The following is a 24164-nucleotide window of genomic DNA, read 5'->3' as shown; positions in this document are numbered from 1 at the left end:
ATAAGATACATATTAGCCATGAGTCAGTGTACAGTCACTTTAGTGAACTATCCATTGAAATCGGGCATGCTAGGAATCATCACGTAAATAACGATTTTAATAGCATCGCTATGTATTCAAAAGTAGTTTTTTTTTCTTTCTTTTTTCCAAAATCTCCCCCCCCCCCCTCCCTTGCCCGCAGGCTACGGTACTGGAGACATACTAGCCCCATCTACACAGCACTAAAAATCCTACCTGAGGCAGGAGGATAGTTTGAAGCCCGTGTAGACGTAAACGCGTCCAAAACCTGTCCTGAAACCATCCTGACTTTAGAACACCTTCGACTGAAACCCTCCTGACTTCGTACTATGTTGTGTAGTAGCCCCATCTCTGTCAGGAAGGAGTCAGGAGGGAACGAGCGACATCACACCGTAACCTTCCTGCGTGTAGACACAAACCTATCCTACCTCAGCTAGGACTTGGGACTGTCTCAGGTAGGACGAACTACGTCTAGACGGGGTTAGTGTCCCTAGTACTGGTCTTATGGACGAGAAATGGGTACCTGTAACTTTAGTATGATTTTCTACTTGAAAAAAAACCAACACAATGTCAAACAAAATACAAATGTACGTCATGTCCATGTTTGTAATTCAGTAAATTGCAAAAATAAATAAATAAAGGAAGGAAGTGTGTTTTCGGTACCTCTTCTTGTACTTATAATAACAAACCTTTTACAATTTTTTAAGAAAAATATTTTTTTTTTTGCCATCATTTATTTTAGTAACATAGATGGTCTTGGTCTGTGTTGTTTGACATTGATTTTTAAAATTGTAGTAAATCATAAAATTGCTTTATTTATGTATGAACATGTTCGTCTTATATAAGTAGTCATCGTGATTTTGTGCACATTTCTGTTGGTATTAAACACGTGACGATTGCGGTTGTCCTTTCAAAACCAAGTTACACACACATGCTAATTTGATTTTCAAAAACCAAAGTTGATTATTACCCTAGTCGTTCTACGTTACGATAACATGGTACTCGAAATATTAGTCAAAACATTCCAAATGATTTGGAATAATGTTTTGACTAATAATCGCTATTATTTTCTTTTTTTCTATAAGTTATACTTCCGTATGAATAATTATGTTATTCTTCACTTCAATATTTTTCTTCATTCAGTTGAAAAAAACTAGGATTTGTCACTACTCCTCTTAGACTCGATGGCAAATATTGAGAAATAGTATCTATTAGATCTATTAGACGGTTAAACCGTCAACAGAAAATACAGGTGCTCCATTCAGATCTGAATATCTACAGTATAAATAATACATGTTGAAGATTACCCCCTATGGTTTGTATGAATTGGTATTATTATTCACAGCAAGTATCTATCGACCCACACCCCAAAGTGAACTTTTAATTTTATACAGTGTTGTATCTTTTTCAAAAAATATATTACGAGTCTTTCAAGGACTTGCCTTCTGCACAAGTCGTTACCATCAAGTTTTATTGACACTGCGACACCCCCGTATAATTATGTATTCAAAACGGCTCTTTAGTAAGACTTGGCAGGAAATGTTAATGTTAAAACTTACATCGACACCTAGATATGAAAGAACCCGTCACAAATAACGGTAAGAACGTGCTCAAGGAGAAAATGTGTGATATGACGAAATGTAAGCAGGATATGGAAACAACGCACGGTGACACAGTGAAGTCCAGCTTATCAAGATTTCAAGGTGGAAAAAGAAATCCAGTGGTGAAAATGTTCCTACGTGATGTCGCTGATGATAAGGACAATAAGACACAGGATGACCAGGAGAATACTAACCAGTCATCAGATGAGAATAATGCTACAATTCAGGATTTTGCCCAAAAAGCCAGTATATCCGGTATGAAGTATGTTGGCGATAAAAGATCACGTATTCCACGAAGGTAATGAATGTGCCTTTTAATTTTTTACGGACTGTATCCAATCTCCACATAACAAAGTGATGTATCGGCTTTATATGCTTGATACATAGGTTGCGTGTACATGTACTTGAAACTCAACTTTACAAAATATCATCCTCTTCTACAAAAAAACCAGGAATTTTTAATATTTCTTCTGACACTCTAAACAACGCAATTATTTAAGGGTTATCCAAACTCCCCAAATAAGTCGCAGGAAGTTATTTTAATATCTTTAAGTTTTTTGTTTCATCATATTGGAATATATATTCTTTTCATATGCCAACTGGAGACACAGTGCTAACTTTACAAAAATATTTGATACATAAAACCTATCTGCAGTCGTATTCATATCACTATAATATAAGCTATCATTGATTGGTTTATACATGTCTGTTATCCTATCATTGATTGGTTTATACATGCCTGTTATCCTATCATTGACTGGTTTATACATGCCTGTTATCCTATCATTGATTGGTTTATACATGCCTGTTATCCTATCATTGACTGGTTTATACATGCCTGTTATCCTATCATTGATTGGTTTATACATGCCTGTTATCCTATCATTGATTGGTTTATACATGCCTGTTATCCTATCATTGATTGGTTTATACATGCCTGTTATCCTATCATTGATTGGTTTATACATGCCTGTTATCCTATCATTGATTGGTTTATACATGCCTGTTATCCTATCATTGACTGGTTTATACATGTCTGTTATCCTATCATTGATTGGTTTATACATGCCTGTTATCCTATCATTGACTGGTTTATACATGCCTGTTATCCTATCATTGATTGGTTTATACATGCCTGTTATCCTATCATTGATTGGTTTATACATGCCTGTTATCCTATCATTGATTGGTTTATACATGCCCGTTATCCTGTCATTGATTGGTTTATACATGCCTGTTATCCTGTCATTGATTGGTTTATACATGCCTGTTATCCTATCATTGATTGGTTTATACATGCCTGTTATCCTGTCATTGATTGGTTTATACATGCCTGTTATCCTGTCATTGATTGGTTTATACATACCTGTTATCCTGTCATTGATTGGTTTATACATGCCTGTTATCCTGTCATTGATTGGTTTATACATGCCTGTTATCCTATCATTGATTGGTTTATACATACCTGTTATCCTGTCATTGATTGGTTTATACATGCCTGTTATCCTGTCATTGATTGGTTTATACATGCCTGTTATCCTGTCATTGATTGGTTTATACATGCCTGTTATCCTATCATTGATTGGTTTATACATGCCTGTTATCCTATCATTGACTGGTTTATACATGCCTGTTATCCTATCAATGACTGGTTTATACATACCTGTTATCCCATCATTGACTGGTTTATACATGCCTGTTATCCTATCATTGATTGGTTTATACATGCCTGTTATCCTGTCATTGATTGGTTTATACATGCCTGTTATCCCATCATTGATTGGTTTATACATGCCTGTTATCCTATCATTGACTGGTTTATACATGCCTGTTATCCTGTCATTGATTGGTGTATACATACCTGTTATCCCATCATTGATTGGTTTATACATGCCTGTTATCCTATCATTGATTGGTTTCTACATACCTGTTATCCTATCATTGATTGGTGTATACATGCCTGTTATCCTGTCATTGATTGGTGTATACATGCCTGTTATCCTATCATTGATTGGTGTATACATGCCTGTTATCCTATCATTGATTGGTTTATACATGCCTGTTATCCTATCATTGATTGGTTTATACATACCTGTTATCCTCAACAAGTCAGTAGCAGTTTTAGGTTCACCAAAAAAAGTATGTCTTCGGATAGTTGTTTGTTTGTTTGTTTTTTGTTCTTATTTTGTTTGTTCTTGTTTTGTTTTTTGTTCTTTGTTTGTTTTGTTTTGTTGTTGTTGTTGTTGTTGTTGTTGTTGTTGTTGTTGTTGTTGTCAGATTGCGATGCTACAGATTCAAGGGTTACTAGCGATGTTCACATACGTCAGTACACAGAATAACACATTTCTAGAGCAATTAAAAACAACAAATAATAGCACAAACGTCAGATCTAGCCCAAGTTCCTTTTACAATACATTTTCTATCCTTTTTCCTTTTTCATTAATAATTTTATTGTTCATGGAATTCTCAACTTTCTTAACCATCATTTTTGCAAATTTTACATCTTAAGGCTTGTTTCCTAGCCAACAACTATTTTATTGAAGTAAATGACGAAAATGTGTACATCTGAAGAACTCCTTATAACGTAGAGACGAATTCAACTCATAAATAGATCAATGACGACATGCTATAGCAAGATGGACAACAAGGTGTTTTTAATTTGCAGAGAGAACGAATATCCCATGTCAGAAATTCAACACTTGTAAAGGAGATAAGAGATATAAAATTCTTCAATCGAGGAAAACTCGCCCCAGAACCTCTAATAACACTTAATAATATTATATCAGAACGTCAATATCTCTAACGCGTTAACGGAAGGCCATACCGCAAGACATCTACTAGCTAACAAATGTAAATTAAATTATTGCGACCATTCTTTGTATTTCAAAAAATTCTTCAATCGTAGTAATATTATGATGAATAATACAAAAGGTTGAAAAAAGAAGGTCAATATCTCTAACGGAAAGCCATACCACAAGGCATATGCTACTAGCTAACAAATGTAAATTAAATTATTGCGACCATTCTTTGTATTTCAAAAAACGCTGTATGCATGAATTCACTAAAATGATCAAGATACACTGTATGGAATTTATTGACATTTTTTTAAAATTCATTTTCGTTTACAACAATATCTTAGACTCGTGTGCGCATGCTCAATCATTGTTCACTGATGAGAGAATTATAAACTGACGTGAACGATTCAGTAAGGTAATTTAGAGAACTACACTCTCTCTACATCGACATTATGACAATCGTGCAGACATGTTTGATGTGTTTGATGCTAAGATATCCCTAGCTACATATATGATTCCCGGATATGGTTATTACACAGTGTGGTGTATACACAATCTGACCTAGGAGGCGATCAGGCTAAAAACGTAAACATGTACTACGAAGGTTAATTCAAGCAAAATAACGAAGGTACAATAGCAATGAATGATTAGCCGACATCTACATCGGATTTTAATCAGATTGGGTGTATATGTTACACCTAATCTGTGAAATTGCCCAGTTCATGAAATGGGTAGATAACTTTGCTCATGCCAGTTCATGAAATAGTCAATCGTGTTGCCCAGGTTATGAAGTGGGTATGGTAAGATATGCCAAGTACATGAAATGAGCATCTTTTACAGGACACACACAAAAAATAATAAAAATCAAACAACTTTATTATCATGTATTTACAAACTCATCACTTCACAATTTTTATTTTATAATAATTCAGTGTAGCTTGTGTTTTAATAGAGTTCGATAATCAACACCCCAGTTCAAAACTATTCCCAAAAAATTTAATTTCGCCCCTTTTAGATCATAATCTATACTCTCATTTGCATAAGAGTGACTATTTCATGAACTGGGCAAAGTTACATTGCACATTTCATGAATTGGGCAGTTTCACAGATTGGGTGTAACATATACACTGTCACCTTGGAAATTATGACTCAACGGAATATGTTTACAAAAACATATGTCATTTTCTCACGTCTTCTTAAGAAAGGGAAAGCTGTTTGTCAAGTTTTATCTGTTTTTAATTGTTTGATTATGTCTCTCATAAAAGGCAACCGCTCAATAAATTCTCATTTTATATCCATCCTCTCAATATAGACTACATGTAATTACTACTAGTGTACTGTGATCGATCTTCCCAGTCAAGGTTGCAGTATGGATGTATATCATGACACGCGTGTGTGTATATATATATATGAAGAAATATAACACCAGCAGGGGAAGTATTAGATTGAGAAAACTTAGATAATGACATCCCCGTGGCCAATATGTTAAACAAGGAAATATGTACTGCAAATTTATGATTCCATCGGTACTAGTTCTGCATTATCCCGCCCGTCGTCTGTTAAACTATAATTCCCAGGCTATATATATTTAGAACTAATCATGGCTGAAAATCTTTGTTAAAGAAAGGTTACTTTCATATTGCTCGCAAATCTTTGTCACAGTGATGACAATATACTCCAGGATAATACATAGCTTACGAATATTCCATTTATGGGATTTTATTTCCAATTGGAGATTTCAATATTGCGAGTTAATCCGTCATCGTCGAATCAACAGCTATCATCCGTCATCGTCGAAATCGACAGCTATTATTCGTCATCGTCGAAATCGACAGCTATTATTCGTCATCGTCGAAATCGACAGTAATAAGCCTTTATATACAGATAGACGATTATTGCTTGTTTGATGAAGTTATGAGAAAACTGACACATTGCATGAAAAAATCCCGACTAGATAGGTATTATATTAACATTGAACTATTGGCAGTCAGAATATTGCATATTATATTACGTGTATTACCATGGTACCAAGAGATTTGTGACAACACTGTGAAACTGGTTATATCGAACTAATGACAATCTTGTTGGCATTTCATAGTCATTATTATTGTGTTTTTAGCCATTATTAATCTCTAGGACAGGGCAAAACATAAAATACAGTATTAAAAATTAGCAAATATCCCTGAATATAAAGCGTATAATGTCCCTATGTTACAGTCATGAGAATGATCAGGCAAAGACCAAAAGAGGTTAATGTTAATCATACTTTACCATTAAACCCTAAATATACACTGTGTTCACTGTTTTCTAAGAATAAAAATCACATTTACATTTTGCTGAAATTTGATTTTGAACTTGTTCGTCCTGTAATCAGTGCGATCGCAAAACGTTAAAATGTATGCCTATTAATGAAAAGTGATTCAAAGACCATTGAAATTAAGTAAAACAGTAATAACTACATTCATGTACCCTCTGTTTTAGTTATATGTAGAAGCAATGCTGTAAACTTTGATAATCTCCTTTGTAACTCTCTTTCCCAATTTCTTCTGAATTTCATACTACATATTAATGGACCAGTGGTCTAATTTACTGAATAAATTCAACTGTGTACATGTTTTAGCACATCATATAACAATTTCCTTATTATATTTTTTTGATTTAAAAAAAAAATATTTGACCGACTTAAATGTACGTAAAGTTGATTGACAGTTCAACTTGATTTATTTCGAGCCATGGCCTTCCAGACGTACGTACTAGGCATTGCATGACGTAGGATGTCAGATCGAGGCAGCTCGTGACCAGCACGATGTCAAACTTAATGAAAGGTATACTCTTTATTCTTGACAGAATATTAATACATGTGATCTTTATGTATACTTTGAACATACATTCATATCTCTAGTGAGTAATAATTACCAGTTGACAGAATATTAATACATGTGATCTTTATGTATACTTTGAACATACATTCATATCTCTAGTGAGTAATAATTGCCAATTGACAGAATATTAATACATGTGATCTTTATGTATACTTTGAACATACATTGATATCCCTAGTGAGTAATAGTTGCCAGTTGAAGTATACGTGAAATCAATTTCATTTCTCGTATGTCAAGCATAGTTTTCTCGTCATATCCAACAAGTGGGTTCGTTACGCTTTACCTAACCCCAAATGGCCCCCTTGAGTCCAGTTTCAGTAATGTATTAATTTAGTGTAACTTGATGAGATGCGTAAAGCATACGAATTATCGTCTTTTGTTGTCATTTCTGACCTTTGAATGTACTTGTAATGTTGATATATTGTTTTTTTCTCTATATCATTATACATTTTCTCCGGACCTAAATCAACGACAGTCACTTTACCTATCAACATTTTTTATTCATCCTACTGTAAGATTTTCTTACATTTGTGTAATATACATCAATTCGAACAAATTGATTTATAACCCGACACCCCTAGACCTGCCCGGGGAGTGGGAATTCCACTATACTTCATACCCCACGTTTTCCACTATACTTCATAACCGTGATATTATCTTTGCAACTACTATATATTACTGTAGACGATGAAAGTCATAGAATGCCCCTAACTTCCACTTTCATTTTCAAAGTATGTCTTCTAGTCTGACACTTATACAAGAGTATCGAAGAGATAGTTGATATATGATGTAACGAATGGACAATAAAAAAGTATATAGCACTACATACAGGCGAATACATCAATGTCACACGGGATCCATGAACGTAACTGTAGGCCAAGCTTAAATTCTCACATAAAACAACAACTCTACGTGATGGACATTTACTGTAAATTGTATTCCAAGCTAGATCATTTGGTTTGTAACCGTCTTGTCAAAAACCATAGACCTTCCAACCAGTTGGTTGAGAGTCTATGCAAAAATATACGCTCCCATACAGAGAAGCAAGTGCTGGCTCTAGGAACTTATTGTGTGTTTATACGTCCCTGCGTCTACCATATATATGTCTGCTTTGCATATCTGTAGGTGTTTCTGGTTACTTGTTGTATTAACTGGTGCAGGTGTTCTGATATATCAAATCGTAAGGTGTGTTAGTCTTTATGTGACTTACCCAGTGAGTGTTGACGTCAACATTAGATATGCAAAGGATTTGCCCTTTCCAGCAGTTACAATTTGTAACATGAACTTGTTGAGGTAAGTGTCAATTCTCCTTTAGTGTAAATGGGTAATAAATGTTGTCTGTCTGTCTGTCTGTCTGTCTGTCTGTCTGTCTGTCTGTCTGTCCGTCTGTCTATCTGTCTGTTTGTCAACACAGTTGCTCTATATAAGCAGACTGTACCACTTATCAAACTCCAATATTAGAAAATACTATCATTCACGAATCAGCTTCGCCATATTTGCACACCAATCAACTGTTTCCAAGCTAGCTTTTTGTACTCTTTTTGAAAAATGTACACCATAAGAAAGTAAAATAGTCGCCACGCGCATCATGTTGTTAGGCAATTTGGAAATTAAAAATAAACCTGTTTTGAAATGTTTTCGGCAGAACTAAAGATCTATGAGATTAACATGTTGTAAAATGGAATAATTCGTAAGTTCAAGGAAGGGACACCCATATACAGAGTCACTAAGTTATTAATAAAAATTAATATTTGTTTACTTATTGGAATTAGTACTTGTAGGGTATGTTTATATTCACATAAAATTGTAAGAATCTTCAAAGAGAAACTGTACACCTGTGTTGGTAAAAATGTCTAAATTTGAAGAAGAAAAATGAAAAAGATTAACCTGTCATCTAAGACGTAAATTATACTAGAAAATAACCCGTGTTATTTAAGTGAAATGAATGAGTAGTAAGGTTAGTGTTCTCTTCATTAAAATTCAGACTAATCACCTGTAGTAATGAAAGGACATTTGTGACGTCATTACTTATTTCAATTATAGAACTCAACTGACAGTTTTAGCATGTAAAATAGAAGCTAGTTAACTTCTAAAAAAATGTCTCACGGTTCGACAAAAATAGTTGTAAAGATTTCTTTGAATGAGAATGGGCAGGGGGAATAAAGTACAGATTTTAATAAACCTTTCGGGGGTTTACATGACGCAGTGTATTCCGTCTTTTTACAAAAAATGTCATCGACAAGATGCTACAGCTTTGTGCCACTATTTGAAACAGATTGATCCAGGATGTAGAGTTACATTAGATATGTTTAACCTAAATTAATATTATCCTCGCATACAAGTAACGACAAACAAGGATATAATAAAGTTTCATTCGGAAATCTATAATTTGTCATTTATCTGAAAGATTATGTTCCATATTGAAAAGTGATATACCGATTAATTAAACCGATAGAAATAATCCAGTACATGACATCAAATTTACTGATCGCTTACGAAAATTAAGTCAGTGTGAATTACGAATTTTAATATCTATTAGACATTATAGTGACGGCTTGAACATTATCCACAGCCAAACGTTTATATCAAACTGGTCACTATAGCAACAGTATGAAAATACGATATTTTGATGAACAAAGAAAATAACGTTCTAAGGTTATAGGTATTCCCTTATTGCGTGATAGATATTTTAACTTCGGTTGTCACTAATGTAAAGGTGTGTCACGGAAATAAAGACGACGTCAAAAGTAGCACAGAAATTATCGGGGAATAAGGAAATAAGGGAAACTTATCAAACCATACTAAGACCAAATATTAGATAGATTATTCAGACGTTATCACTTCAGATCATTTACTATTGTTCATACTCAAGATCAAATATGATAATATACCATAATTATTTGTGTAATAAAGTAAAAGGTTGCATTACTGTGAAAACGTCATAGAAATTGACATGATTTAGTAAAAAAATTATTACTGTTTTTTTATCGGATGGGCCAAGCAGAGACGTTGAGAGCTTTCTCCAATGTCAATGGGCCTAGCGTGCATTTGCATGTTGGTTAACAGGTAAGGCGTCAACGAACTCATGTTATCAGCTATCTGTTAACGTAACTCTCACTTGAATCGAGTGTTCATCTCGTAAATTGAACAAAGTTGATTACTTTAACGGAAGACGTTGTCAATTACATGTGTCGATAATGACACATCGACTTCCTTGTCCAGTCTCTTGGGATTGTTCAATCGTAAAGGAGAAATATATTTATCAAGATTTAAGGGATATACACAGTAAGTAAAAGACATCAACTAGTGTACAACTGTATCATAGTATATTGTAGAACCGACAGATCTTGCATGAAACAATATTTTCGTATTTTTTGAATGAAATGATATTTTATTAGTTTTAAAAATAAGAAACTAACCGAACCGTACAGAAAGTTACACGATATTTTTAAAAATTCGAAAAAGTTGGCATTATGCTTTCACTGATGGGAGTTCTTTCTTTTGAATTGACTATTTCACGTAATGAACTACCACCTTACTGTAAAATTCGTCCACAACGCTTCTCATTTAACAGTTCCAAATTAGTAAATGGTGTAGCCATGGTATGATTCCTTCTAACGAGCATATACATTTTTAAAAATCTGTTTATCAATATTCAAAATAAATAGACTGTGTTATTTGCAAAAGCGTAGTCAACTCAGTGTTCAAATATCTTTCAACCATGCTGGAGTTTGAAGTGGTGGAGACGAAACTCGGAGTAGAAGAAAATTCTGGGTGATGAAATCAGCTCTATTATACCGATGATTAATTCATTCATGGAATCCTAATAATTTATTGAGAATTCGAAGTGTTGTGTTTTCATGCGATGAATTACACTAAATGAGTAGTTCTATTGTCTCGGGAAACTAATCAATCTGATTAAAATCTGATTTAGGAGGAAGCTGAAACTTGGCTCATTTTATTCTGCTTGTTCGCTGTTTCCTCTTTTACATAAATTTTACGTCGGGCATCGGCTAGTCTTGTACAAGACCTCGGGCTGTGCATCGGAGAGTTGACGAACAAAGCCGAAAGCCGACAGCACGCCCGAAGAAAAAACAAGCCGTAGGCTAATGAACTTTGCGACAGAATACTTTCAAAATTGACGTCTACAGTTTATCGGAACTATATTAAAAAAAGGCTTGACGTTTCTTTGCTGACCAGAATACGTACACAGGGACTGAACGTAAAGTACAAGGACAGTGCAGTTGAGTAGAACGTAACAGGTGAAGAAAAGTTTAATGTAGTGAGCCTAAACTTCTTCTTGACATATAATAGGACTGCGAACTAATATTTCATATTTTTGTTACTTTTTTTCTCGAAAACAATGTTCAAAGAAGAAAAGAGCTAGAAAACAAGGAAGGACAGGATATCACTGATATACTGAGGTTACTGTATCCCCTGGTAACAGAGGAAGTCACTAACGAGAGCATTTTGGAGAATTTTACCTTCGACTCCGTCAGCAATTTGACAGAACTCGTATATAGATATGGACATCAAAAAGACGATATGATTATCCTGTGAGTCAGTTCCTTTCATTACTTCGATTACATGATGGAGAATTTCTTAAGTACATTTTTTTCAGTGGAGGTCCTTGCCATGGACACGTGGGAGTCCGCAGACATGTACCGATATATGTAATATATCAGATCACTTATGATCACTCCTGATAGTTTTATTTGAAGGTGCTGAACGTTAACATTTCGTGTGTCCCGTGAATAATGGACGAGGAACAAGTTTCAACTCGGTGTTTCGTGGTATCGTGCGTAATATTATGCGATTAATGTAAAATAGTGAAATAACTCCAAAACCTAAGATTTATGAAATGCCCGTTATTTCCTGCAATGGTATCCAATTGTTAAGATTTTCGAACATTATTTCGGGAAAATTAATCTCACTGTACACAATACTCGTCAGGACAAGATTTCTCTCTTTGTAAGGGTTTTGTTTGTGATTTTACGGAGGCTATTTTATCCAACAATTAAAAAAATAATTAAAAAAATAATTAAATGTATGTGTAATCGAGATCGTATTTCTCAAATTTTCAACTGTCATTCTATCTAGATGTAAATGGAAAGGAAAGTTCTGCTCGACGGCAAATTTCACAACGTCTATCACAGATTTTGGTTTATGCCATACTTTCAACTCAGGTACGAATGGTAGACCACAGTTGAGGGTCGACAACACAGGTAATCAGTATACTATCATACCCCAATCGTGAGACCGTTTGACCATTTGAGCTTGTGAGGTAGAATACGCCCCGAGGACCAACTTAACTTTCCAGAAATTCAAAGTTCTTCTAATTTTTGACGTTTGAAAGATTATGGTTGGTCGACTTTTTAAGTTTTGGATTTGGTGTCTTGTTTCAAGGAAGTCGGCAATCTTTTATTCCTCATATGTTAATACAATATTCGGCGGTCATATTAGATTCTAAATTGGTTCAATATAATTTTGACCCCTATTTCAAATGGTGACCCCTGACCTTTTTAAGTAAAAATGGGTTTGAGATTTCTTGAAAAAAGTGAAGACAAAAGTTTAAGATTTTGATTTCGAGGCGCATACAACTTCATAACCAAAAGTTGTTATTCATCAGTTTTACTGTAATTCGACATTTATAGTCTTATCAGATCGCATAAGGATGACTGAGAAGGTACTGAAACTGAGAAATGTTTGACCGGCTTTCCCACGTAACAGTTATGTAAGCACATCATATTTTCTCTTTCATACGTATTGTAAATGAATACATAGGCGGCTTGAATTTCTGACTAGTTTGGCGCCTTTGTTTTTTGTCCCCTCAATATCTGAATGGGACCGTTAAGTTGATCTTTTACGTGAAAGTTATAGTAAAGCTATAACCAAAATGCTATATATAGATTGCCTGTAATTATCAACATGTTTGAATATTTAGGGCTATTTATTTGGAGAGCGACAAGCTTTATGGAAACATTTTACTTTTTTTCGACTAATAGGGCCAACACCAGAACTGGAAAGGGATCATTGTCCATAATTTACATGTAATACTTTCTGTGTTTGGTTATATTAGACACACCAAAATGTCACATACAGTCACACATACTGTCAAAACTATTGCCTATCATTGACAAAATCTGATCTTTCAAAATCATATTTATTTTTAAATTATGTTTATGAAAGTTATGAAATATGAAATGTTCTTTTTGTCATTGAAGTTTTTGATTACAGTTAATGATTTAGAAAACGACGACGACGACGACAACAGCAACAACAACAACAACAACAACAACGACGACGACGACAACAACAACAACAACAACAACAACAACGGCATGAAGCTCTTGACGATGCAACTTTAAAACTAACCTGTCCCGAACAATCACATACATACTTAAAAATGCTTCTAGGTTTTCCTTTTTTGGCTACAGGGTCACGCTTCGCTCTAAGTTTGATTGTCAACATTGAACATGACCAATATGGCAGAGGACCACGAGAATCAGCCGGCTTAAAAATTGCTATTCATAATCCAAATGACTTGCCAATGGTTGGAGATCTAGGATTTGCAGTACCTCCTGGTTCTCATACACTTGTAGGACTTAAGATGACACAGGTTTGTTTATAGCTACATGTATATACATTATATATGCATCAAATATTGTAATTTCTGTCATTTGATGAGTGCTTAATTCGTTCCCAGTAGTGTAAAATGATTTGTATTAATGTTTTGCCATGGAATTAGGCGATCCGCCCTGGGAAGGATGAAAATGTACTAATTGTGCTTATTGATTTTTGTCGAGTAAAATGTAGCAATGTCACTAGACGTTTGTCCAGTCAGACTATAAAATGTAATTTTGGATAAAGAAAGCGATGAAGTGTATGAAATATAACAATGTGTGTAAAAGAAATGTGTTGAGCGAGATGACGTTACAACTGACTTCTATTACATAACGTACAGTGTCAAGTTAATTTACTATTCTCATTCAAGGTATCGAGTAAACCAGCTCCCTACGGTACCTGCATGTCGAAAAAGTTGGAATATTATAAAGATTATACGATGTCCAAATGTCAAATTGAGTGTCTTACAAAGTATATCGTATCAAAGTGTGGATGTAAAACTACATATATGCCAGGTAAGACATGTCGTTTATAAATAATCAATTTTAATAGTCTGACCTAGTTCCTATTAGCATTGTCAGTGTTTGAGCGTATGCTGCAAAGTAGTAGTACTACACAATAATATGCAATTTTGAAAATATCACTAGTAAAAGTATATAGACAGTCTAGAAGGTCAACTTTGTTATCCTCGTCATTGTAAAGATCAGTTGAACTCTCATTACAATTTATCACTTTAAGTTTACACACTCAGCTTAAAGTTATTCATCATAGTTTTGTATCATTCATTCATAATCAAAGAGTCACTTGTTTCTTGCCAGCACTGTAGAATAACCAAGAAAAGCACAAAGTTCTAAAGTGTAGTCCTTTAAAGGAAATATCCAGTCACGCTTATTACTGCCTTTAGTACACTTGTATTGATTACCAGTGATTACCGTATCAAGTTACATGTGATTTTGGGAGTTTTGGGTGACAAAATAGTATCTTGACAACTTAACCAACTTTCAAAGTTTGTACAGAAGCTCTACTGCATTTGACATGTGTTCAGTGGGAGAACTGCTGACCACATCACAGTATCGTTATTTTGCGGGTCGACAGGCCTAACTGCGGGTCGATCTGCGGGTCAATTTGCGGGTCAATTTGCGGGTTGTTCAAACGACAATTATTTATATAAAATCGTCCAAAACATTATATAAGTTTGCAAAAAATAATGACAAATGAATACATATACACGTAAGTAATCTGTATGAGCACATAAGTATTCAGTCAATGGTGGTCAACCTCACTAGATGATGATGATTAATTTTTTTGGAGCTCTGTTGGGACAATAATAGAGACAAAATTACTGGATGTACTGATTATTCAATTATTCATTATTCACTTTCAAGGTTGTGGCTGTTCCACTATTCCTTTCTGTTCCTCAGTGATGTATTAGCAAACTACTGCCTGACTACTGGTTGTCATCTTGCTGTGGTCAGGGTAGTGTGTGGGTGCCTTTGTGTAACTAGTCAGACTAATTTGATTGTATAAGATAGATTTCAGCCATAATCTTGACTTGGTGTTTTTTAAAACAACAGGACCACTTCCTGTTATCAGTAAGAGTTGTTTAAGAGATAAGTTGGTCCACTGTCATCTCTGTTACAGTAAATAGATAATGTTATGTAATCATTTAAAGTACATTTTAATCGTGGAATTGAGATATTTTCTGAGGTCAATGATATGCTAACTATAATCATTGTTATAAAATAGCCATCAAGTTTAGGGGTGGGGGTATAATACACAAAATTATGTGTGCAGTTAGCCCAGCACATAGGTTCTATCGAATAATACAGTGCATGTCGCATGTGACCTGCACAATAAGTTACCCCCAGTGGCCAGCCAACAAGTTTCTTTGATTTTGAAAAGTGGGTAAAAATAGCAACCCGCAGCCTAAACTGTCGACAGTTGCTCGCGCCTTTTTCCCCCTACGTTTTATCTAAACTCCGATCCGGCGCAACACTAGTATAATCGCAAACTGATATCGAGTGCCGAAGGCCCGGGTGGTCGAGTGCCGAAGGCCCAAGCTCGGGCCTTCGGCCCTCGATATCAGTTTGCGATTAGACTAGTGTTGCGCCGGATTGGAGTTTAGATAAAACGTAGGGGGAAAAAAGGCGCGAGCGACTGTCGACAGTCTACCCGCAACCTGCACAATAGTTAAACTCACTTCCCCACAGTAACCCGCAGTGGCCCGCAACCCGCACAACAGTTACATTCCCAACATCACGGATATCGATGTATGCATCTTACAGACTACTTTGTTTCACGAGTACATTATTTAAACGATTGCATCAACATTGTGTAATATCGCATTGGTTTGGTGAAATATCCAGATATTGTACTGTTACGATGTAATATCCAGATACTGCACTGTTACGATGTAATATACAGATATTGCACTGTTACAATGTAATATCCAGATACTGCACTGTTACCATGTAATATCTAGATACTGCACTGTTACGATGTAATATCCAGATACTGCACTGTTACCATGTAATATCCAGATATTGCACTGTTACCATGTAATATCCAGATATTGCACTGTTACCATGTAATATCCAGATATTGCACTGTTACCATGTAATATCCAGATACTGCACTGCTACCATGTAATATCCAGATACTGCACTGTTACCATGTAATATCCAGATATTGCACTGTTACCATGTAATATCCAGATACTGCACTGTTGCGATGTAATATCCAGATACTGCACTGTTGCGATGTGATATCCAGATACTGCACTGTTACGATGTAATATCCAGATACAGCACTGTTACCATGTAATATCCAGATACTGCACTGTTATGATGTAATATCCAGATACTGCACTGTTATGATGTAATATCCAGATACTGCACTGTTATGATGTAATATCTAGATACTGCACTGTTATGATGTAATATCCAGATACTGCACTGTTACGATGTAATATCCAGATACTGCACTGTTATGATGTAATATCTAGATACTGCACTGTTACGATGTAATATCCAGATACTGCACTGTTACGATGTAATATCCAGATACTGCACTGTTCCGATGTAACTGCACTGTTACGATGCAATATCCAGATACTGCACTGTTCCGATGTAATATCTAGATACTGCCCTGTTACGATGTAATATCCAGATACTGCCCTGGTCCGATATAATATATGTCACAATGCGCTACACTAGAAACATTATGCATTTGTGAAATCACGTGACAACCCAGTTGTATTGTAGCCCTCCTGGAGTTCATTAACCGTTTTGTACCATATTTGTCTTGGCACTCTCTATTTGTCAAACCCACAGCGCCTCTCCCACCTATGTGATAGAAGGATGATTTCCCTCTGGACAATCTGAAGTCAAATACTTACTACATTAGAGAAAAACACATTGGGGCAGAATCACAAGTAGGGGAAGGGAAACTAGACTAAAAAAGTTGTGCTGTGATAATGGTAACTGACTCATGTATCTATTCTTTGCAGCGGAAGCACCCTTGTGTTCAGCAGAATTAACATTTCATTGCTATCTACCACATCTGGGTAAGTGAATGTGTTATTGCTATCTACCACATCTGGGTAAGTGAATGTGTTATTGCTAGCTACCACATCTGGGTAAATGGATGGGGTTTTGTAGTCGATCACGGTTTAGTTGTTATATTGACTGGGTGGGATTACGGTGTGTATTTTGCCGAAGTTGAAAACAGAAAATATAATTATTGAAGTTATATTAAGAGAGCTGTCACTTTTAACGGACAAAGTGGTTTGGGTTGGCATGGTATATGTAAAAGACAAGGAGCATTTTATATAGAGGGTGTAATTTTACTAGTAACTGGTGGGAGAACCTTAAAATACACACTCGTAACCATTTAAGTGACCAAAACTGGTTAGACTTTGTCCATACTTTGTTCAAATATGTATGTATTTCCAGATCTAATTTTTCCACTGTTCTTAGTATCTTGGTTCATGACTGTGTTATCTTATCTTTCTATAGACAACTATGCGAGTCAAAGAGATTACTGCAATTGTCCTGTACCATGTGAACGCTTTCTGTACACTTCTGGTCTGTCGTATGCCCAGTTTCCTTCAAATTTTGCAACAGTTGAGTACAGCAAACTTTTGAATAAAAGTGATCCAGATTTTCTTAGGTATGTGTATTATATATATGTGATTGATATATTGGTTGGGTATATTGAAACTGTCATCATTTGAAAAGGATATTGAAGAAATGATACGATTGTGGGTATATGGCTGAAGAAATTATACGAGCGTGGGTATGTTTGTGGCTATCGGAGTGGGATAAGGAGAGAGCAAGTCGGACAAACATACACAGTCAGACAGACAGACAGACAGACAGACAGACAGGCAGGCAGACAGACAGACAGACAGACAGACAGGCAGGCAGGCAGACAGACAGACAGACAGACAGACAGACAGACAGACACAGACACAGGCGGGCGGGCGGGCAGGTGGAAGAACAGGGGGAGGGAAGGAGGGAGGGAATAAAGAGAGGAGATATAAGGAGGAAATGACAGAAATGAAACACAGAGAATGAAAAATATATTCTTTTTGCATGCGAGAAGTTTCCTTATCGATTCGATAACAATTTCTAAACCTTTAGTTATATTTTCGTTTTGCAGGAAAAATGCTATAAAATTAGACATTTTTTTTGAGGAACTCAGCTACGAAGAGATTTCACAACATATTGATTATGAACTCTTCAAACTATTTAGTAAGTGGATAATTTTTACCATCGAGTTTGTCCTAGGACCTAGCTACTTTAGATAGTTGGTCTGATAGATTTTAATTACGTAAATCTTATACTTTGCCATTTTATTTTAATAGTTTGGTTATAAAAATGACCTGCAGTCGCCATGAACATAATCGTAAACTATAGCCTCATTTACGACACCCTCGGAAGAAAAGATAAGTTCCGGGATGCGACAATGATTACGAACCACAATTTTTTTTAAACCGAATGCACTGAGCTTACATTCATGTTCATGTGTCTTTACACAACAAAAAAAGAAGTATCGTATTGTCTTCAGTACCAAAGATAAACCGAGTCATAACTTCTCAAGAATTTGTCCGTGATCCTTGGGTACAAAAAATTTGCTGGAGGTGTTGGGGGGGGGGGGTGTTCAAATGTTCTTCTCAACAAATCAGGGAACGTTGACAAAGTCGTGGTATTGCCAGTAGGCTCAATAGCTCATTGACATGTTAATATACCAATGTTCTTGTCATTTCGTAGCAAATGGGAACACACACCTCTCGCTAATGTAATACAAACATTAATAGCGAATGAATTCCAATGACTATTTCATAGAGGTAGGCATTGCCTACACTTCAACATCTTGGCATGTATACCATTTCTATACTTATATTTGTATTGACTGATATTTTCAGGTGATATAGGAGGTTCAATGGGACTGTTACTTGGGGCAAGTTTTGTTACACTCGTCGAAATCGCCGACTTTGCGTGTGTACACCTTTACAAAAAATGGAGAAAACAGACCACTACGAAAGTCTCTCCCGTTGACTGTGTCAGATGATCCACAAATGGATTTGCATAGGGAATTTAGAGAAATTAGCAGTAAGTTGTTTTATCGTGTACAGGGTTACTGTAGGTCATGTCAAACAGAAGAAGCAGTGTGACTGAACATAACAGCGCTGTCAACTCTTTCGAAAATTTGGCATTATTGTGGACTGCAGAATAGCTGTGTGTATTAAAGTTCGACAAAGAAGACAATTTCAAATGAAGATATACCATTTGATGAAAGTAGAGAAGATAGTTATAGATCCTTACATGACTGCGAACAAATCAAACCAACTTTATAAGAACAATGTGTGATGTATGTATGTATATATGTATGTATGTATGTATGTATGTATGTATGTATGTATGTATGTATGTATGTATGTATGTATGTATGTAAACAGTATGTATGTATGTAAACAGTATGTATGTATGTATGTATGTATGTATGTATGTATGTATGTATGTATGTATGTATGTATGTATGTATGTATGCATGTATGTATGTATGTATGCATGCATGCATGCACGCACGTACGTACGTGTGTGTGTGTGTATGTATGTATGTATGTATGTTGTGTGTGTGTGTGTATGTATGTATGTATGTATGTATGTATGTATGTATGTATGTATGTATGTATGCATGCATGCATGCATGCATGCATGTATGTATGTACGTACGTACGTACGTACGTACGTATGTATGTGTGTGTGTGTGTGTGTGTATGTATGTATGTATGTATGTTGTGTGTTTGTGTGTGTGTGTGTGTGTGTGTGTGTGTATGTATGTATGTATGTATGTATGTGTCTGTTTGCCTGTGTTGTTGACCCCCTTCGTAGAAACCATAGTCAATTAATCACTGTGTAAACTGGTCATTCCTTACAGGTGTATAAAGGGATACAAATGTAATTGTGATTCCTATCTTACAAATTGTTTTCTATATGTTCATTATGTTGAGAGTAGGATAATATTGTAGAACAATGTATGGAAATAAAATATAACCAGGTGTAAACTAAATGCTTTCTTTAAGGGCAACTTTCCTATACACATTGTCGGAATGAAAAATTCAGAGCTATAGCTATCACAAATAATGTACCCCTTAATACAGTCAAGTTAATTATACCAATTTATATGAAATATGAAGCTTGCATACTGACGATAATACATCATTACCAAAAGTCATCGATTATGTAAATGAATCATTCAGATTATAAGGTAGATAAATAAGCTTTATAGCAGACACACACTTTGTTATCATCAATTTATGAAATACATTATATAAAATTTGGAGTTTGCATCCTAAAGATATTCCTAATTATGAACCAGATGGAAACTGAATAATAGTATGGACATAGGTTGTAAAAAAACAATATTTCAATACACACTATTGAAGAGTATTTTACATGTATTTGGAAGAATGCAATGCAGCTGGTAATAAAAACAATCTAACACAGAAATTGTCAGCGTATATGTGTTTATTTCAATTATTGAATAACATGGACTGATATCCATCTCTTAGTTGATCCTTCCAGAATCAGCTTTGAATAAGAATTATAGAAGCATATTTTAATTGAGTTTTATTGTTTCCTGCATATTGTATTTAATTTGTTTATGATTCCTGCATATTGTATATTGTATTTGTCTTAGTTGTATTTCTGTGTGTGTTCTAACTTATCCTGTTTTGTTGTCTTTTAGAGGGTCCTGGGGAAAACTAGCTTTTAGCTAACCAGGTTATCTGTATGATTTTTAACCCTCTTTAAATAAAGTTTAAATATATATAAAAAAATAATGAAATACATACATACATACATACATACATACATACATACATACACACACACACATACATACATACATACATACATACATACATACATACATACATACATACATACATACATACATACATACATACATACATACATACAGACATACAGACATACATACATACATACATACATACATACATACATACATACATACATACATACAAACATACATGCATACATGCATACATGCATACATGCAAACATGCAAACATGCATGCAAGTAGGACTGTATTGACAATAATAAGACGTATAACTGAATTTAATTTATATATTTTGTTAATTTATTTGTTATGTATGTTTTTTTTCCTGGTGAAATCAATAAATCAAATCAAATCAAACTGTTCGTTGTCTTTATAAATCATTTAAAATAATTATAAAAACAGATTCATCGTTTCTTATGAAGTAGTTACAAATACATTGTTCTCAACTGCTACAAAACTTAGACGTTTCTGGTGTTATCACTTTTCAGAAAACCTAAGGCACACAACAATGTTTGGTAATGGAATAAGATCGTTTTGAAATGTACTAATAGTATATGAGCTTCTAGTTCTAGCTATGCCTCCGTGTCATTTATTTGTACTGTAAGTTATTTATTTATTTGGATTATGCCACTGTTTATGTCAGAGAAAATGTTGCAAAATATTGGTAACATTTTTGTCGAGCAGATAAAATAATTATATCAATATTAGTCAGATTTTTGTTGCGCCAGATGACTTTCTCTTTCAGATTTACTCTCTTCTTTTGTGGAAGCTTAATGGGCATTTTAACAAAATATAAACATTCAAGTAATGTTTCTCTATACTGTCAAACTAGTATTTTAAAAATAACATTAGCATTCTAAATCGGTGGGTAACCTAAACAGGTAATGAAATAACAACAAACATTTCTGATTTGAAATGGAAATATAACAGATTTAATAAATTTGTCAAACTTGTTAGTGACATTATAGAAAGTAAGATATTTAGGATAATATAATCATATCATAAAAATAGAGAATAAATTATTATAAACTATTAAATCTACCTAGAATTCAAAGTTGACTACAATTAATACCCTTTTCACCAACTATACAGTTTCTATATATGGCTAAGCAAACTAAATTGCATGGTTCTGATTATATTTTAAGCTTACCTTTCAGCTTTGATGTTTTATACGTATATTTTGATGTTCATCACATTTCTATTTTTGTGTTGTTTCATAATATTGTATATTCTGATTTTGACGCCAATTTTTTTCTGGATATTGTTTTTCAAAACTACGTACATACAAATGTTAAGGGCTAGCAGGGATTCAAATACAGGTAGGGTAATTAGAACTACAATTTTCCTATGGCATGGTCTAAAGGTAAACTTATGATTATGATATGTTGAAATACGTAAAAGCATCTTTTAAAAGAATACAAATAACTTAGATTGATAAAATGACTGAACCAACTTGGGTACCAAATTTTCACGCTATATTTTACTACATTGATGTAAAACACCAATATTTACTAAATAAACATTTGTGACCGTTTAATGTAAGATTGCAATCATTTGAAGAGGAAGTTGAGGGCGCCCTACACTTTTAGTGTGAAAACTCCAGGACTTGCTGCCTTCATGAAAATGACAACCTGACTTTACGAATATATCAACTACGACATAAGGTAAAGTTGTATCATGTCAATGGCATCAAAGAAATTTGGACATACAATGAAACAATGATACACTATTTCGATGCCATTTTTTACCCTTTATTTCAGTCTGGCACAAATAATACTCCCCCTCCCCCTTCCCCTCCCAGCCGATATTTAAACCAGCTAAACAATAATCATTGTTGCATAAAAACTATATTGATACGGAAGGTCATCTACGACCAAATAAAAAGTAAAGAAATGGATTTCCCCTCCTCTTTTATCTCACCAATCTACCAATAAAACAACTAAACATTTTTAACCAAATAATTAAAGAATTGCCGATCTCACCATGTATACACAACAGTCTAGTTCATGAAGAAATAATCTAGCTGACATTATTATTGTAGAGATATTGAGATGTGATAACAAACGAACTAAACGATTATGAAATCTTTTCATTCTTTTTAACATTTCTGACCACGTAGGGTCGGACTGTGCCTTTCTTGACAGCCACATGTTTATATGTCGCGATTTGTTTTATATAAATTATTTACATAAGTTCATGTGAGCTCAGATTAGAAGCCACTCCAGCTAAGGTACAGTATAAACTAGCTAGCACTACATATGAACTAGAAATTTTCTCATCACCAGTTTGCTTCCTTGCTAGTTATACTGGTACAAACTTTTGTATTTCATTATGCAAATTGAAATAGGATATTAGCTTGAGGAGAAATCAAGACAGGAATCAAAGCATACCTACCTATCTATCTACCTACCTACCCCCCCCCACACACACACACATACATACACACACACACACATACATACATACATACATACATACATACATACATACATACATACAAACATACATACATACATACATACATACATACATACATACATACATACATACATACATACATACATACATACATACATACATACATACATACATACATACATACATACATACATACATAGTCTCGCGCTCCTGAGAAGAAATTTCGTTGTAGTTGTTGCATAATTCTTCACTTGGCTGTATCATGATGGGTCAGGGATTTACCATACCTTGATAGATTCAATTTACAACATATAAAAGACCTTTAAAAATCACTCACTTTTCAATTGCAGAGTAAAGTCGCTTTTTATGGCTTGAAGGTCAAGCATTGCACACTCTGTAATGTAAAAAATCCTTACATTTACAACCGCTCCTTAGCAATAATGAAAAATCACCATCA

At 34.6% G+C, this 24164-nt stretch overlaps 1 protein-coding gene across 1 annotated transcript; it reads left to right on the top strand.

Moving 5' to 3' along the window:
* The first annotated feature begins 1591 nt into the window (after positions 1 to 1591).
* Positions 1592 to 19494, top strand: LOC144439434 (acid-sensing ion channel 2-like). Its single transcript, XM_078128723.1, has 10 exons — positions 1592 to 1917; positions 8422 to 8589; positions 11670 to 11852; positions 12397 to 12521; positions 13713 to 13915; positions 14291 to 14435; positions 17423 to 17485; positions 17937 to 18090; positions 18583 to 18674; positions 19349 to 19494. Exons 1-10 carry the CDS (start codon positions 1592 to 1594, stop codon positions 19492 to 19494), a joined length of 1605 nt encoding a protein of 534 aa, XP_077984849.1.
* Positions 19495 to 24164: the final 4670 nt, after the last annotated feature.

The sequence above is a fragment of the Glandiceps talaboti genome, chromosome 8 (genome assembly GCF_964340395.1).
Source record: "Glandiceps talaboti chromosome 8, keGlaTala1.1, whole genome shotgun sequence".
In the NCBI taxonomy this organism is placed as follows: domain Eukaryota; kingdom Metazoa; phylum Hemichordata; class Enteropneusta; family Spengelidae; genus Glandiceps; species Glandiceps talaboti.
The sequence above is the reverse complement of the archived record's forward strand: the minus strand, read 5'-3'. Positions and strand labels throughout refer to the sequence as shown.